The sequence below is a fragment of the Schistocerca nitens genome, chromosome 6, assembly GCF_023898315.1.
Source record: "Schistocerca nitens isolate TAMUIC-IGC-003100 chromosome 6, iqSchNite1.1, whole genome shotgun sequence".
NCBI classification, from domain to species: Eukaryota; Metazoa; Arthropoda; class Insecta; order Orthoptera; family Acrididae; genus Schistocerca; species Schistocerca nitens.
Window position 1 is genome coordinate 704,765,545 of NC_064619.1, and position 16,831 is coordinate 704,782,375.

At 38.9% G+C, this 16,831-nt stretch overlaps 1 protein-coding gene across 5 annotated transcripts in view; it reads left to right on the top strand.

The window, feature by feature from the left end:
- LOC126262296 (protein MTSS 2) overlaps positions 1-16,831 on the top strand; it is a 351,715-nt gene that overhangs the window by 318,171 nt on the left and 16,713 nt on the right. For 3 of the 5 annotated variants that reach the window (XM_049958828.1, XM_049958832.1, XM_049958831.1), the window contains 3 exons: positions 1,296-1,485; positions 9,345-9,517; positions 11,138-11,381. In XM_049958828.1, coding sequence (XP_049814785.1) covers positions 1,296-1,485; positions 9,345-9,517; positions 11,138-11,381 — 607 coding nt within the window. The remainder of the gene's footprint in view (positions 1-1,295; positions 1,486-9,344; positions 9,518-11,137; positions 11,382-16,831) is intronic. The other 2 variants (XM_049958829.1, XM_049958830.1) reach the window with 2 other exon arrangements.

Consider the following 16,831-nt stretch of genomic DNA (forward strand, 5'->3'; position numbering starts at 1 on the left):
CTTTGCTGAGACATGAATGACAAGGTGGAAAGCTCTCAGCCTGACATTGGAAAATTACTGTAAGTTAAAACACATTACATTCTGGGCAATTTCTTCTGTGTCTTTCCAGTAAGTGTGAAGTGTGATTCTGTGCTAAGTGTATCTAAGAGTGCAATAATTTCTCCATTAGACTCAAGATAACATACATGGTCAAAGCTTAATTTATATGTGGGATGTAAATCTGCTGAGCAGGCTGGAAACTGAATCAGTTTGTGCTTTGAGATCATTAAATTTTTGCACTGCAAATCCCTCTTGTGGTTAGTTGAATTGCCCTGATAAAGAGATAAAAATATTTGTGCTTTGTAGTTGAAGCCTCTTCTAGCAGTTTTTTTTTCCTTCCCCCAGTTAAATGAGCATTTGTGGGTATAATTTAAAAATCATTTACCCTTTGTGATATAATCAAAAAGAGCAATTCTTATTGCAGCTAAGAAACTGCTGGCCATGATGATCCCAGAATAATCGTAAGCTCTTTGGTGCCAGGCCATCAGATTCCATTTACTTTTGTTGACTACAATTTCAATTCTGTTTGGAAATGATGAACCTATGCCTCACCCTTAGTACCAAATAAGTACACAAAATTATTCATATGATATTACTGCAATCCACACATTGCCGAGAAGTCTTTCACATTTGCTTTTACTCAGCATTCAACAAATGCAACATCCACATTACGCAAAGCATTTTTGTCATTAAATCTTAGAGTTAAATTTAACTTACTTTCCTATGACGAGGTGTCAGCTATATTGTATACCTTTAATAGATAAACATCCAATGCTATAATGTGCACTATCTGGATATTTCCATATATATGATTACAATATGAGGATATTCTTCGTATGGATTATCTTAAAAAGGCTACAATTAAATAAGACTAGCTATGTTTTGAACTATTGAAAATGAACAAAAACTTCTTAAAATTTCTGTAGATAATACAATGACCTAATCAAAGAATTGCTTGATGGCACAGTAGTACAGTTTACAAATTTGAATGAAAACCACATCTTAGCTACTTCAGAAATAAGTATCCATGTACCAAATACACACACAGAGAAAAATGTTTGGCAAGAAGAAAATAAAAAAAATCATTCACATTATATGACAAGTACCTACCAGGCTGAGAACTATTTGCCTTGCCCATGTATTCTTAACCCTCACACAGTAACTATGTTGAGTAGTAGTTGTAAACTTGTTCATGTGGGCACATTCTTTGTCTGAATTGGTTTCCTTGTAGCAGAATATCATTGTTTTTGTTGCAGGTGTCAAATGCTTCTGAACAGAGCAGCAGTGGTAGTAACCCCAGTACACCATCAGCCCCTTTTGTGAGTGCCAGTTCAACCAGCACGCTTCCCACAACTACTGCAACCTGGCCAAATCTACAAGAGACTCTACAGTTTGAGCGTGCTGCCACAGCAATTATGAATGATCGTCCACATACAATTTCATCAGGTATACTTTGCCATTTGGTAGTTAGTTAAAATGTATGTGGATATGTGAACCATATATTATTAATGGAAGGCCATAATATGATAGAACTTTGTATCAATATATAATATTGGTACAAGTGTGGATTTATCGATATATAATATCAGTACATGTATGCTCAGCTTATGTTTGGCAATCGGAAGTTGTTAGCTGTGCCATTGTAGTTCATTGTGGATACTAACAGAATAGTGCATATGGCTCGTGTGGAAAATAAGTTATTTAAGTGTTTATGAATCATTATCATTCTTTGCTGTCTGTCAGGAAGAGGTACTGCCTCTCTCCATTCTTTCTAAACTCGTATAAACACTAAAGATAATGGTTTCTGATTATTTGTTTTACTTCAGCACAATGTGGATATCAGAATATCTTATCCTGAAGACATAGGCATAAAATGTGCAGGAAGATGTCAAATGCAGCCACATGCACACTTATGATGCTGTAACTTCATCCTGTAAATTGTTCTAACTTCGCTTTGGTATAACTCAACAGGAGTTCATATTTAACTTAAACATTAAATTGGGGAAGGATATAAGAGAACTATGAAAACTACAAAGCACAGAATTTCATGTGGTGTCCATGTTGTATTCACAAGGAAAGTACTGAGACAGAATTGCTGAAAATGGACAATAAGGAAGAGATTCAAATTCATCACCGGGCACTAAAGACATTGCTTTCTTGATGTAACCATCTGCACCTTCTGCACATGCCCCAGAATTTCTTCTTCTAAGATACTTCTGTTGAAGTTGTTACATTGAATTTCCTGCCCTCTTCACTTAATTTTTCTTCTGTGTATCATGTTAAGTAATCTCTCTTTTAAATGACAGGTAGTTAAAAAAGTCTCAAAAAAATATATACAGTTACTTACAGGACTTTGCACATGGATGATCAGTAGTTGTGTGCAAATGTAGGCTAAAGTTACAAGAAAAGTGAAAAGAAGTCAGGCAATGAATTTGAAAAGGCCACAACAAACCATAATTTATAACATGAAATTAAATAAGTAGTAATAGGATTAAAAATGGGAAGAAAACCTTCCTTCTGTTTAAGTACTTGTTAGTGTTGAGCAGTCTTCGTGTGGTGTCACTCACTCATTAAATGTTTCCTTGCTAACACAGCATTGTAAACTCTGTTATCTGACACCAGTGCTTGACATAGTGCCTTCTAAGATGACTGGATAAAATGACCTTTTAGGATCATATCTTGTCTGTGAAATTTTACCTGACCTCATCCTCCTCCCTAAAAACACTCTAACGTTGTCTTTTCTTGTGCTGTATCAAAGTGTTTGTCCTTTCAGTGTACTTGTTGTTAATGTGATGGTATATTGATATTCTGTCACATTGAGAGTAGCAGATTTCTGTTTGAAAAAGTTGCTGGCACCTTCTGTTCCTGGATTTTGTTTAGAACAGTAACAAATCTAGAAACTTCACAGAATACACAAGTTATAAGAGAACTTAATCTGCTAAAAATAATAGTGGAAGAAAGAGTAAAACTACTGATAAAGGAAGACATCTGAGTAGGTTCTCTCTGCTAAGCAGCTCACTTTATTATGTATACAAATAACACACTATCAGTGTAAACAGTGAGATGAGGCAGCATAAACCAGTCATGGTAGGAAGTGGAATTTATGGAAACCTTAAGTGGGGTTACACAGTGTAATTTTACACTCTTCCCTACTGCAGAATGTGTTGATATGTGGAGGAAACCATTATATAGGCAAGAGTCATTACTTATCAATGTAAAACATCGCAGAAGTTCTTGAATGTTTTGGGTGGATGTGTAATGGCCTTCAGTGGGTCATCATCAGGTCTGCTTTTGAGAAACTGAGGACAGCTACCATTCTCGGGTATATTTCATATAGGTGGAAAGCTTACTTTCAGCCTTGATAAATATTCTGCAGTCAAGTAAAATTTTACTTTTCTTCATATACATGCGCACGTGTGTTCCTTTTTCTTTTTTCTCAATTCTGAAACTTGCACATTTTCTCTTCTTCTCCATTTCTGATCAACTACTTTAAAATTTACTTCCCCAAATAATAATAACAATAATAATAATAATAATAATAATAATAATAATAATAATAATAATACACAATACAATAATACTCAATACACTTACATGATCACAATGCCACAAATATAGAATACATCAGAAAGATTCACATTAAGCAGAAAGGAAGAAGGAAGGGAATTTATCGACATAAAAAACCTACATTATGGACAGGTAGACAATTTAAGAAAATTCTTTATAGAACAAGCAGAAACTAGCAAAATACACAAAGCAATCACTCATATAAATACATCGGGTACACCATTCCAATTTCATAACCACTTCTACAACCCTTTAGATCACATTAATATCAACAGATACGAAGAAAGTAAATTGGAAAAAGAAAACAGTACATGGCAAGCACCCGTGTCATCTAACACAGTTACACATCGATCAAGATGCATCCAACACATGGCTAAGAAAAGGCAATATATACAGTGAGACGGAAGAATTCATGATTGCAATACAGGATCAAACAATAAACACCAGATATTACAGCAAGCATATTATTAAAGATCCCAATACCACAACAGATAAATGCAGATTTTGCAAACAACAAATAGGAACAGTAGATCACATCACAAGCGGATGTACAATATTAGCAAATACAGAATACACCAGAAGACATGACAATGTAGCAAAAAGAATACATCAACAACCTGCCATACAACATAAACTAATAAAACATGATGTTCCCACATACAAGTATGCACCACAAAATGTACTGGAGAATGATGAATTCAAATTATACTGGAACAGAACCATTATAACAGATAAAACACCACCACATAACAAACCTGACATCGTACTCACCAATAAAAAGAAGAAATTAACACAACTAATCGAAATATCCATACCCAATACAACAAATATACAGAAGAAAACAGGAGAAAAAATTGAAAAATACATCCAACTGGCTGAGGAAGTCAACGACATGTGGCATCAGGATAAAGTTGGCATTATACCAATTATACTATCAACTACAAGAGTCATACCACACAATATCCACCAGTACATCAACGCAATACAGCTACATCCAAACGTATATATACAACTACAGAAATCTGTAATTATTGATACATGTTCAATTACCCGAAAGTTCTTAAATGCAATGTAATATATACCGTAGAGTTAAAAGGAAGTCACGCTTGATCAGGTCCGTATCACTTTCCGTTTTTAACCAGACATAACTTCTGAGAAAGGAAAGAAAATAATAATAATAATAATAATAATAATAATAATAATAATAATAAACACGAAAATTTTGCTGTAATCATACAGTGCAATGGCACAAAAGGCCCATACAAAGTTCATTGGTGAAGAACTCCAACAATCTGTTTCCCCCCAGTCCCAGTACCATGTAGTAGTCACTTTTAATGGGGAGGCTCCTGCACACAAGCAGTCAGCAGTGACCCTCTGTGGTGCAGCATCTGCTGTGCCTGTGCCAGTAACCTCAGCAGCCAGCACTGGCTGAAACCCACTGCCTAGTTTTCAGGTAAACTGATTAAAATAGCAAGTGGTATTACAACATGAATGTAATATTTAAGAAACTACTAGGAAGACAATGGCATATTCCTTTATACAGGGGGTGAGTGGTCTGTTTTGGATAAGCATACTTTATGCCAAATTATGCTGCACATTTTTTGTCCAGCCACTCATCATTTAGATGTATTTCAGTGATTATCAACAACACTGTGGGTTTTGTGTGGTGAAAATGAGAATTACCTGGCTATCATAAAGGATCATAAGGATTGTATAGTAGAAAGCTGATAGTGAGACACAAGTTTTCTTACTGGGATCATTAGCCCAGTCAACGAAGACCAGAAAAGATCAAATTGAGTGGAAAAATAGTGGTTGACAATTTTTGTACATTAGTAGGAAGGAGTATCATGAACAGAATACTAAAAACCCTGGCTGGCGGGGTGTGAGCATTGGCGTGTGGGGGTGTTTGAAGATCACTTTTTTTTGTTGAATAACTGGAAAATTGTTGCATGTAGTGAAAACATTTCCCAGAACAAAAATGAACGACATGAAACTTGCTACAATACAAAAAAGAAATAGGGCTATAAGTTTCTGCATTGCAGGATGTGGAAAAATTGTATATAATTAAAAAATAGTGTGTTGATAATGAGGGGAAGGTAGGTAGCTAGATTGTGGTCATGTACTGCACTTCTTCATAGGTCTGCAAACTGAAGATGGAGGAAGTGATTCCACGTATCTGCCCCACAGTGTGAGAAGCAACTACAGGGTGTTTAACAATGTTGAACCAATCCTCTGCAGCCTCCTTATGAATCACTGGCAACACAGTGTGCAGACATGCTTAGGGTGTTTATTTTCAACACAATGCGTTAACAGTACATGGAACAGAGATATGAGTGAGAAATAAAACTAACGCAAGAGATGCACATAGTAGGAATCTATGTACAGCTCTAAACACTTTTTTACAGTGCTAAAGCACGTACGGCAGCTGTTACGTTCTCCCGGCAAAGGCAGCTTCCGCCATCAAGAGTACTGCTTACTTTTTGTTTTGCAGACTGGATATAGCTTCCCAGCATTTCCTGTCTATTTCTTTCATGTGAATGGGCAAAATTAACTTCCTTGAACGAGTGTTTACGTAATATCGATATTTCCAGTTTACTAGAGGAGTGCTCATTTGCTGCTGTTATGTAAAAATGTTGAACAGTTGGCTCTGTCAACTGCCTGTCTCACTGAAGAGCCTGCCCAAGTGTAATATAAGGGGTATCTAATGCATCTCGCCAGCCTCAGCTTTCCAAAAATCTTAAGAGGCCAGGAAGATTAATCATAGATCTCCCTTTGTAACAAAAGCAGGTCACCTGCTTGTTTTTTATCTTCAGATATCTCCATGTAAGTCAAGCAATGCATTGTAGTAGATTCATGTTCTCGACTTAAACAGGATCAGTCCCATTCCGTGAGATATATTCACATCTGTCTTGCAAGATATGCTGTAGATGCACAGTAAATGGCTCCACTCAGTGCAGCCCATTCTACAAGTGCCAGCAATTCCTGAATGTGAGAAATTTACACAATATACCAGTAACACATTTATGGTGAGGAATTGCAATATCTTACTGATCAATCAATAATTGAACATCAAGTGACTACAACACAATTACATGTCTTAATAGTATGTTGTAGGCCACATTTATCAGTCCCATCCCATTCCCAACAAAACTACAAATTATAAACTTCTCTGACATTGATTATAGGAACTCATTTTACGCAGAAGCTCACTTAATTGCTGCAAATAAGTATTCACTTAATAAGCTGAAAATAACTCCACTATATATACACTCCTGGAAATGGAAAAAAGAACACATTGACACCGGTGGGTCAGACCCACCATACTTGCTCCGGACACTGCGAGAGGGCTGTACAAGCAATGATCACACGCACGGCACAGCGGACACACCAGGAACCGCGGTGTTGGCCGTCGAATGGCGCTAGCTGCGCAGCATTTGTGCACCGCCGCCGTCAGTGTCAGCCAGTTTGCCGTGGCATACGGAGCTCCATCGCAGTCTTTAACACTGGTAGCATGCCGCGACAGCGTGGACGTGAACCGTATGTGCAGTTGACGGACTTTGAGCGAGGGCGTATAGTGGGCATGCGGGAGGCCGGGTGGACGTACCGCCGAATTGCTCAACACGTGGGGCGTGAGGTCTCCACAGTACATCGATGTTGTCGCCAGTGGTCGGCGGAAGGTGCACGTGCCCGTCGACCTGGGACCGGACCGCAGCAACGCACGGATGCACGCCAAGACCGTAGGATCCTACGCAGTGCCGTAGGGGACCGCACCGCCACGTCCCAGCAAATTAGGGACACTGTTGCTCCTGGGGTATCGGCGAGGACCATTCGCAACCGTCTCCATGAAGCTGGGCTACGGTCCCGCACACCGTTAGGCCGTCTTCCGCTCACGCCCCAACATCGTGCAGCCCGCCTCCAGTGGTGTCGCGACAGGCGTGAATGGAGGGACGAATGGAGACGTGTCGTCTTCAGTGATGAGAGTCGCTTCTGCCTTGGTGCCAATGATGGTCGTATGCGTGTTTGGCGCCGTGCAGGTGAGTGCCACAATCAGGACTGCATACGACCGAGGCACACAGGGCCAACACCCGGCATCATGGTGTGGGGAGCGATCTCCTACACTGGCCGTACACCACTGGTGATCGTCGAGGGGACACTGAATAGTGCACGGTACATCCAAACCGTCATCAAACCCATCGTTCTACCATTCCTAGACCGGCAAGGGAACTTGCTGTTCCAACAGGACAATGCACGTCCGCATGTATCCCGTGCCACCCAACGTGCTCTAGAAGGTGTAAGTCAACTACCCTGGCCAGTAAGATCTCCGGATCTGTCCCCCATTGAGCATGTTTGGGACTGGATGAAGCGTCGTCTCACGCGGTCTGCACGTCCAGCACGAACGCTGGTCCAACTGAGGCGCCAGGTGGAAATGGCATGGCAAGCCGTTCCACAGGACTACATCCAGCATCTCTACGATCGTCTCCATGGGAGAATAGCAGCCTGCAGTGCTGCGAAAGGTGGATATACACTGTACTAGTGCCGACATTGTGCATGCTCTGTTGCCTGTGTCTATGTGCCTGTGGTTCTGTCAGTGTGATCATGTGATGTATCTGACCCCAGGAATGTGTCAATAAAGTTTCCCCTTCCTGGGACAATGAATTCACGGTGTTCTTATTTCAATTTCCAGGAGCGTGTATATATATATATATATATATATATATATATATATATATATATATATAGGAGCTCAGAGAGCTTACTTTGTCTGCTCACATAAGAGAACTGGATAGGAAATACTATAGAGTTTGAGTCTGTCTACAAAATCAAAAGTGAGCAGTGCTCATTCCTGGAAGAATGCTACAACTGGTGTATGGGATGATGGAGAATCAATTTTCTCTCCAGCTGTGTAGAATAGTGTGCAGAGATATATGTAGAGTCTGTTCGTATGTGTTTCTTGAATTACTAACTCATATCTATGTTCCATTTAGTGTTAATGCGCTTAGTGGAAAGTAAACATCCCCAAACAGGTCAGCACACTGTGTTGCCTGTGATCCATAAGACATGCTAAGGATTCTTGATATGATATTGTGAAAGACTCTGTAGCGGTTTCTTGTCATCTGTGGAGTAGATAATGGGAGGCATCACCTGATATATGCCCCAGCTTATCCCTTAATATCACTCAACTGCACTTAGATATAGCACACACATTTCATATTTGTGCTTAAACCACTTTGTTTAAAAGTAAAAATTTATTTTTTACCATTAAAACACCATTTTTAAAAATCTGCGACTTCCCCATCCCCCACAATGCAGAAACTATTAGCCTTAGAGAAAAAAGTTATTGATACCTATATTGTAGGAAAGTCAATGTAGTTTTTTTTTTTTGTATTGAAAAACATTTTTGCTAGGGCGGACACACACACACACACACACACACACACACACACACACACACACACACACACACGCACACACGTGATAGGAGGAAGTGTAATGAATAATACACTAAAAAAAATCCAGAGTAGTGGTGTCAGTGGCGCGCGCGCACCACTGACACCACTACTCTGGATTTTTTTTTTAGTGTATTATTCATTACACTTCCTCCTATCACTGTACATAAATTTGCAACTACATGATTTTTCCCCATAATTTACTTTGTTGACAGACTACATTAAGGATATAGAAAACTGTGTTACGTAAAGGTTTTGCTTCCGTACAGGGAACACAATTGCCTTTTTCAGCATACGAACGTGGTCATCAGAGACCACCACTGACAGTATACACATTCCAAGCACCTGAAGCAAGCCACTCACAGCCAGTGAGTCCAGTTTCTGCATTGGGAGTGGCAGCTGCAACATCAACTACAGCAACAACAGATGATGGGTCTGTTCAGTTAAGACAGTCTGTTAACAAGGTATGTTCTAGATTTTACACTAACTTAGGTCTCAGTTCATGGTATTCCACAATGTGACCACATTAAATGCTGCCTTACTTAAAGTGTAATGGTTATGGGGGCCTGCAAGTTCAATAGATAAAGCTCCTTGTGAATTTATACATCTTTTACCACAATTTTGGTTAGTGCTGCTTAATTTTTCTTTTGCAGGTATATAACGGCGAAAGTCCATAATTGTCAATTGAACACCACAACTGATAATAAATTATTGAACTATACTTACATTTGTTCTAAGCCATTTCTGTATTGTGAGGCTTTAGAGATTTTTCTGTATATTTTATTTTAATAATATTTTGTGAATTTTACTTTAACTATTTACTTCATTACATTAATCAGTGTTTGTCAATATAATATATTGTGGATACATAAAAAAATCCTCTCAAGTGGTGGCAGGAATAAACACACACAAAAGAAAGAGGAAATGTGGAAGCATCTGGAGCCAGTAGCTCCTTCTGGTAGAAGGGTTGAAGGGAAAGGAAGGGGAATGAAGAAAAAGGACTTGTGAGGTTTAGGAGATGGGAAGAGTTATGGAAAAGTCACTCAGAACCCCAGGTTGCAGGGAAAAATGCAAGTTGGAATACAAAAGATATAGAAAAATAAAAATAAGACAAAGAATAAAAATAAGATTTAGAGAAAAAAAAACAGGTACTGAAAAGAAAGGTCAGTACTTCAGAAATTAACTTACTTCAGGCTACATGTGTGGTGAGGACAAAGCACATATTGTTAAGTCGGTACCCACATGCAGAGTCAGGTGGGAGAAACCAGACGGCACATGGGGTGAAACAGGCACTGAGGTCAAGACTGCCATCTCGAAGAGCACCAACATCATTTATTTCATTCTCATAACTCACCTGTCCTGAATTTATGTTTATTTGTGTGGTCTCAGCCTTCCTTTTAAAATAGCAACTACCCCTTTTGTTCACTCCCTTTTATTCTTTAAGTTGTCAGGTTTTTGATCTTGTCTGGTGCAGGCACCAACAATTGGTCTCTTCTTCTCTTCCCATCCAGTAGGTCTCCACTGACCTGAGATTCTGAGTGACTTTTCTTGTAACTCTTCCCGTTTCCTAAACCTTACCAGTGTGTTTTCTCCTGCCACCGCTTGGCTAGTATTTTCTGCCAATCCGTATTGTATTACATTTAATTAATTGACAATATTATGAGGAGGATAGTTGCTACTCATCTTACAGCAGAGATGCTAAGTTACAGATAGGCACAATGGAAATACTGTCGGACAAAGCTTTCATTCAAACAGGCATTCATCAGAATAAGTGCGCACACGAGCGTGCAGACTGTGTGTGTGTGTGTGTGTGTGTGTGTGTGTGTGTGTGTGTGTGTGTGTGTGTGTGTGTGTGTGTTTCTGACGAAGGCCTTTTTGGCTGAAAGATTTTTTTGAAAGTCTCTTTGTTATGCCCTTCTGTGATTGAGCATCTCTGCTATAAGGTGAGTAGCAACTATTCTTTTCATAATATTGTCATTATTGTATCCCAGATTTTCCATTGTTTGATTTAATTAATTGCTTTGTTGGGAGCAGTCGGTAGCTTTTGACAAACAGTACTAATGATCAGTGTTTATTATGTGCAGCAGCAGCAACAACAACAACAGCAACAGCCTGTGTATGCTCGGCCTCCGATCCCTCAGCGTTGCTCTTCACTTGAGAGGCCATCAAGACCAACAACTGCCTCACCAAAAATGTCTATACCATCAGCCAGTACACAGGCTGGCATTGCGAAGGCTGCGGCAGCTATTGCTGCTGGCCGGTCAGTTCATTTAAAGACTGATCCTCCAAAAATTATTTTGCCTGGTGCACAACAGTCTGCAAGCAAGGGTAAGAGTAATGTTGTTACAGTAAATGATCGGAACACCCACAGTAGATTTACTGTAAGCTATTTTAAAAAATGACAAATGGATAACTGAGTGCTTTGTACTTGATATCTTAAACTCAGTGCCTTGCTACTTCCACTTGTATTCTTCCAAGTTTGTTCTACATGTAATACTTACAGTATCGTTGATAGCTGTGGAAGCAGCCCTGTACCATGGCTCAGATGCCCCAGGCTTAAGTTTAACTCTACCACTGTTGACAAAGGGTCACCAACCCTCTTCACTTGCAAGGTGAGATTAAAAGAGTCATATCTGTCACACAACTGGTTGTGGCCCCATAGCACTCGATCCACGAAATCTGACCTCTGGACTGGAAACAGTAAATACTAAAAATCTCCATTTAACCCCCATGTGGCTGTTATACAACATTATTAGGAATGCTGGCAAAGCAAAAGTCTTGTGACAGCAGTTCAAAGATGTGAAGGCCAGGAAATTACACCAAAACGTTCAGGAAATTATGCCAAAATCAGACACATTCCTCTGAAACTTACGTCTTTTACTAATTCAGTTCAGTTAGTCAAATCAGTGTCTTTTACCAGCACTTTGTAGTGGTGCTTTTGTTAAGCACCATGTTTAGATTAATTTTATGTGGTGGTGCTTTGTCAATCTGACTTCTGTAAGCTATTTTATATGGTGCTGGATATATGTTAATTAAATTTATCACCTTCATAAATTGCACTTGATTGTGGTGTTTGCAATCAATCTAAACAAAGAATTACGTGTGCCAGCTGCAGAAGTGGGATCAAAGTTGATTACAATTGGTTTTTTGTTTCCCCAAAATTTCTTATCTAGGCTATGGCCAAATTGGTTGAGTTTTTCTTCCACGAACTTAAACAATTCATATAATTCTTGGATGGAACAACGTATAAAATAAGGGAAACAAAGTAACAGAAAACACTATTCACACCAGCTTTCAGACTCTTGCTCTTTTTCTAGTAAAAGTACATGCTTTCATACACGTAATCACCTACACACACACACTCTCTCTCCCATGGCCACTGGTAGTCTGTCTTGCCATGGGAATGTTTGTGTGGGGGTCTGTGGGATTGTGTGTCTGGGTGCCTTCTTACCAGAGAAAGAGAAAGAGCTCAAAAGCTAGTATGTATAGTATTTTACTGTTTACTGTTTCAAAGCTTCGCACATCAGTTCATTGTAGGAGAGAGTGGTTGGCTTTCTTTTATTTTATGTAATTAATATAATTCTGCCATACACTAAAATGTCAAAAGAAAACATGCCCACATTACTAAAAATTATCTAGGGGTCACTTTCTGGAGCACAGTCAAAGTGCCTCACATCAGACCTAGCAGCAGTGTGTCCCACAGGGAAATATCTTTACCCTTGGCATCCTACAAACTTCTTCAGGAGGTATACTTATAAATTAAAATTTTTTTTAAACATTATTCAAGGAAAAACAGAGATTTATTAGTATTATAACTTATTTAATAAATGCTGTTGTGATCACATTTAAGTTGTTAATTTTTGTTTTTAGACGACCAATTTCGCCCCTTCTACAGGGTGGCACACGAAATGTTACCATTTTGGTTTTGAATATAAACTTTATTGTCAGTACAATCTGAAAGGAACATATTCTACAATGAAGAGCCGTCCATGGAGATTTGTTCTAACTCACCACATGCTCAATATGTCCACCATTTCATTTCTTAACTTCCTTCAAATGAACACTGAAGTTAGTGATTACCCTACGGCACATGTCTTCCGTAATTTCACTGCAAGCTTGAAGAATAAGTCTTCTGAGCTCCATTAAATAACGTGGACTTTTGGGAAAATTTTGTCCTTTAGGTACCCCCAAAGAAAAAAGTAACATGGGTTGAGGTCTGGACTATTGGGGGGCCAATTTTGTCCATCATTGAAGCGACCTGGAAACCTGAGTGAAATGATCCGCATGTCGAAATGCTCGTGTAAAAACTCCAACACAGTGTTTGCAGTATGTGGCCTTGCTCCATCTTGCATGAACCACTGCGTGTTGAAGGGCAAGGCAGTAGCAAGAAGCTGTGGAATGAAGCTATTGCGAAGCATGCTCAAATAACGCACACTGCTCAGTTTCTTCAAAGTAAAAGGGCCAATAAGTCCCCGACTGGAAATTGCTGCCCACGCTGTAATCCTCGGAGCATAATGTTGTCGTTCATGAAGCACTTGTGGGTTTTCAGTGGCCCAAAAGCGTAAATTTTGTTTGTTAAACACACCATCTAAATGAAAATGTGCCTCGTCTGAAAACCAAGCGTTGTTGAGAGTTTCTTCCCTATCCTCTGCCCACTGAGCAAACAGTAGTCTCGGCTGCTCGTTTTCTTCAGTGAGCTTCTGTGCACAGGTCATCTTGTATGGGTACATAAGGAGGTCACTTTTAAGAAGGCGTCGAATGGAGCATCTGGATATTCCCAATTGCACTTCTGCCTTTCTACACGATTTCCCGGGACATCTCTCTACAACAACTCGTACCGCTTCAATATTCTCCGGCAAATAAACAGGCTTAGGCCGAGGTCGCTTCGCTTTCAATACTGTTCCTTCCTGTAGAAATTTATCGTACAACCTGTGGATGGTCTTCTTGCAAGGGATCCATCGTGTGTTAAACTGTTGTCGAAAACGCCTCTGACTCACAACAAGGCTTTTCATTTCATGGAAAAGTAACACAACTGCCGATGGTTGCTGCGTTCTCAGTCTTCCAATGTCAGCCATTGCTGCTTACTAGTCTCCTAGCGGCAGTATCGTGAATTACACGTCATTTCGTAACTCATTGTTTTTCAAAGCTCTGTTGGTACTGCTGTAGAGATCCCAGCGGGATATCTAATGTGCGTCATAATTGTGAAAGAAACAATTGGTAACACATTTCGTGTGCCACCCTGTAAGAGAACCCACAATTTTTTTATGTCCCCTACTTTTGCCCAAGTAACTTTCATACTATATATTCCCTTTGAGTTATTGTTTGTTGGCTATTTTATGAAACATTAGTGTCAAATATAAAAAATGCCTGCTTTGAAAGAAAAAATAAATAAACGTATTATGGGTCCAAGAAACCCCACCCCCCCTTAGGCTTTCATGCTATAGAAAATTTCCCTTAGTAGGATTTCGTATTTCTCATCTCTACAACAATGCAAGTTAGTTTCTTGTTGGTTGGTATTCTTGATATTCACAACAATCGGTTTACTTTCAGAGGAAGTGATTGTTGATGTCAGTCAGCTGTTATTTATCTTGTAAACTTGCAGTGAGTTAGTGCAGTTCCCAACACGTAGGCCTCCAGTAACTTTGGTGTCCTACACAGCAAAAACAAAACCAAGTAAAAACTTACTGATGTTTGGCAACAGTGCACCAAGATATAGGCACTGTTGGAGGAGAGAAGAATAAAACGGAGATAAATGCATATTATAATTCCACTAAAGGTGGAATTGATACCATTGATCAAATGGCGCGTATGTACACCTGCAAGAGGGAAGAAAGAGATCAAAGAGATGGCCTCTTTCTGTATTTTACTCTCTCATCGACATTTGTGCTATCAATGCAACCACCATATTCATCCAGCAACATCCGATATGGGATGAAAAGAAACACAACAAATGGAAGCTTTATCTTCTGAAAGTTGGGATGCAACTAGTGAAATTGCAGGTAACCAAATTGTTCAATCAATGGAGACTATTCTACAAAAGAAGATCAAAGACATGACAACAGAAGCACGTCAGCCTTCTGCAGGGAAAGGTCAGTGGCATATTTGTGTAAGAAAAGCTAAAACAAAGAAGCAGAAGTACAACAACCTAAGTAAACCAAAACAGTATTGTGGACAGTGTCATAAACATGTGTGTACACACATTCAGAAAAAATTGTGAAGTCTGTCTCTTGCCTTGAAGTTGAGGACTCAGAGTAGTCTATTGTATATGAACAAATCTGTATTTTGTATTGCAATATGTCCACTTTTTATTCACTCAATCCAATATTTATAACAATTAACAACATTTATAAACCGATGCCTTAGTTAAAATACATAAACCATTTTGAAAGTTCTAATTTTTCGTCAGTAAACTTATTTAATACCTGAGGGCTCGCCGAACCCCCCCTTAGGCATCCAAGTTAGAAAAAAAGGCTTGGGCGTCCTAGGGCTAATACAGCTGTTAGGGACATTGCACATTTGTCAAAAAAAATTGGAAGAGTACGAAAATGCCCACTTACACAAAAATGGTAAGTGGAGAGTTGCAAAAGCTTACACATTATTTTGGTATTGCCCTAAACTATAGTTAGTTGTGTATAAAACAAAAAAATTCCACGAAAACAATGCTTTCTTTTGTCAGATAAGTTATGCATCTTCTTCTTATTAGTATAGACTTGTTGATAAGCATAACTGTAACACAGCAGATACTATTAATTTCATACTCTCAAGTTTTTCTGACTGCTAAAAATTTGTGTACACCCAGAATGTATACTTGTGAGCCACCACTGCCAGTAGGGCTGGGCGTGAAGATTTCATCTGTCAATCTGCGTTTTGCCTCCCTCAATACAAAATAAATATAGTTACTGTAAAAACATAAGTTTCTCACTTTAAAACTCCAGAAATGAATAACTGCAGTAGATAAACACACAGGTTTGTCAATATTGTTTCACACTTAGGAATTCCACCTTTCCTGGTGGTTTTAGCAGGATGTTAGAAGCCTATGATGAACACAGTGTCTCTTTAGATTACCTTAGTAACTTATTTCATAGTTACTCTTCCATAAACCTGCTGTCTTATATATACATTCATAACTATAACAACTCAAGAAAAGGATGGATCTGTTAGTGAGACAGATCCAATACATGAACAGTCGTTGGAAATCACAGTGATAACTTTTCCACTCCACACTTAGTCAGTCTGTTCACAAATTGTCAGGGGTGCAATTGAGCAAACATGGGGACCACAAATGAAATACTTGTCGTATGATTTTTAACTATTGGGTTAAAAAAATTTGATTCTTTCTCATCTTACAGTATGATATCTTCACTCAATAAGGAACTGAATTTCCTTTCATCATTCATCAGTTATTGTGCTATATCCAATGAAGTAAAGCACTGCACAATAAATAAAGAGTTTTACAGAGATAAAAACACATTGCATAGCCTTCACGTATTGTTCGTGTGTTGCACTGTATAAAATATAGCTAACATACCAAAATTGTATTTAAACGTTAGAACAGAGTGATACATATCACCATTCTCAAGATATTGGTTTTTATATCCATGGGAGGGTTGTGTGTATTGCACCAGCATACTGTCCATGTGCCACATGAATCGTGGTCACATCATCTGTTGTATTTCATAAAAAGTTAAGATATCGAAATGAAGTTTTTTGCAAATGATGGGACACTAAGAGATGCACACATTGTATGATTAATACTCAAAACTTTATCTATTGAGACT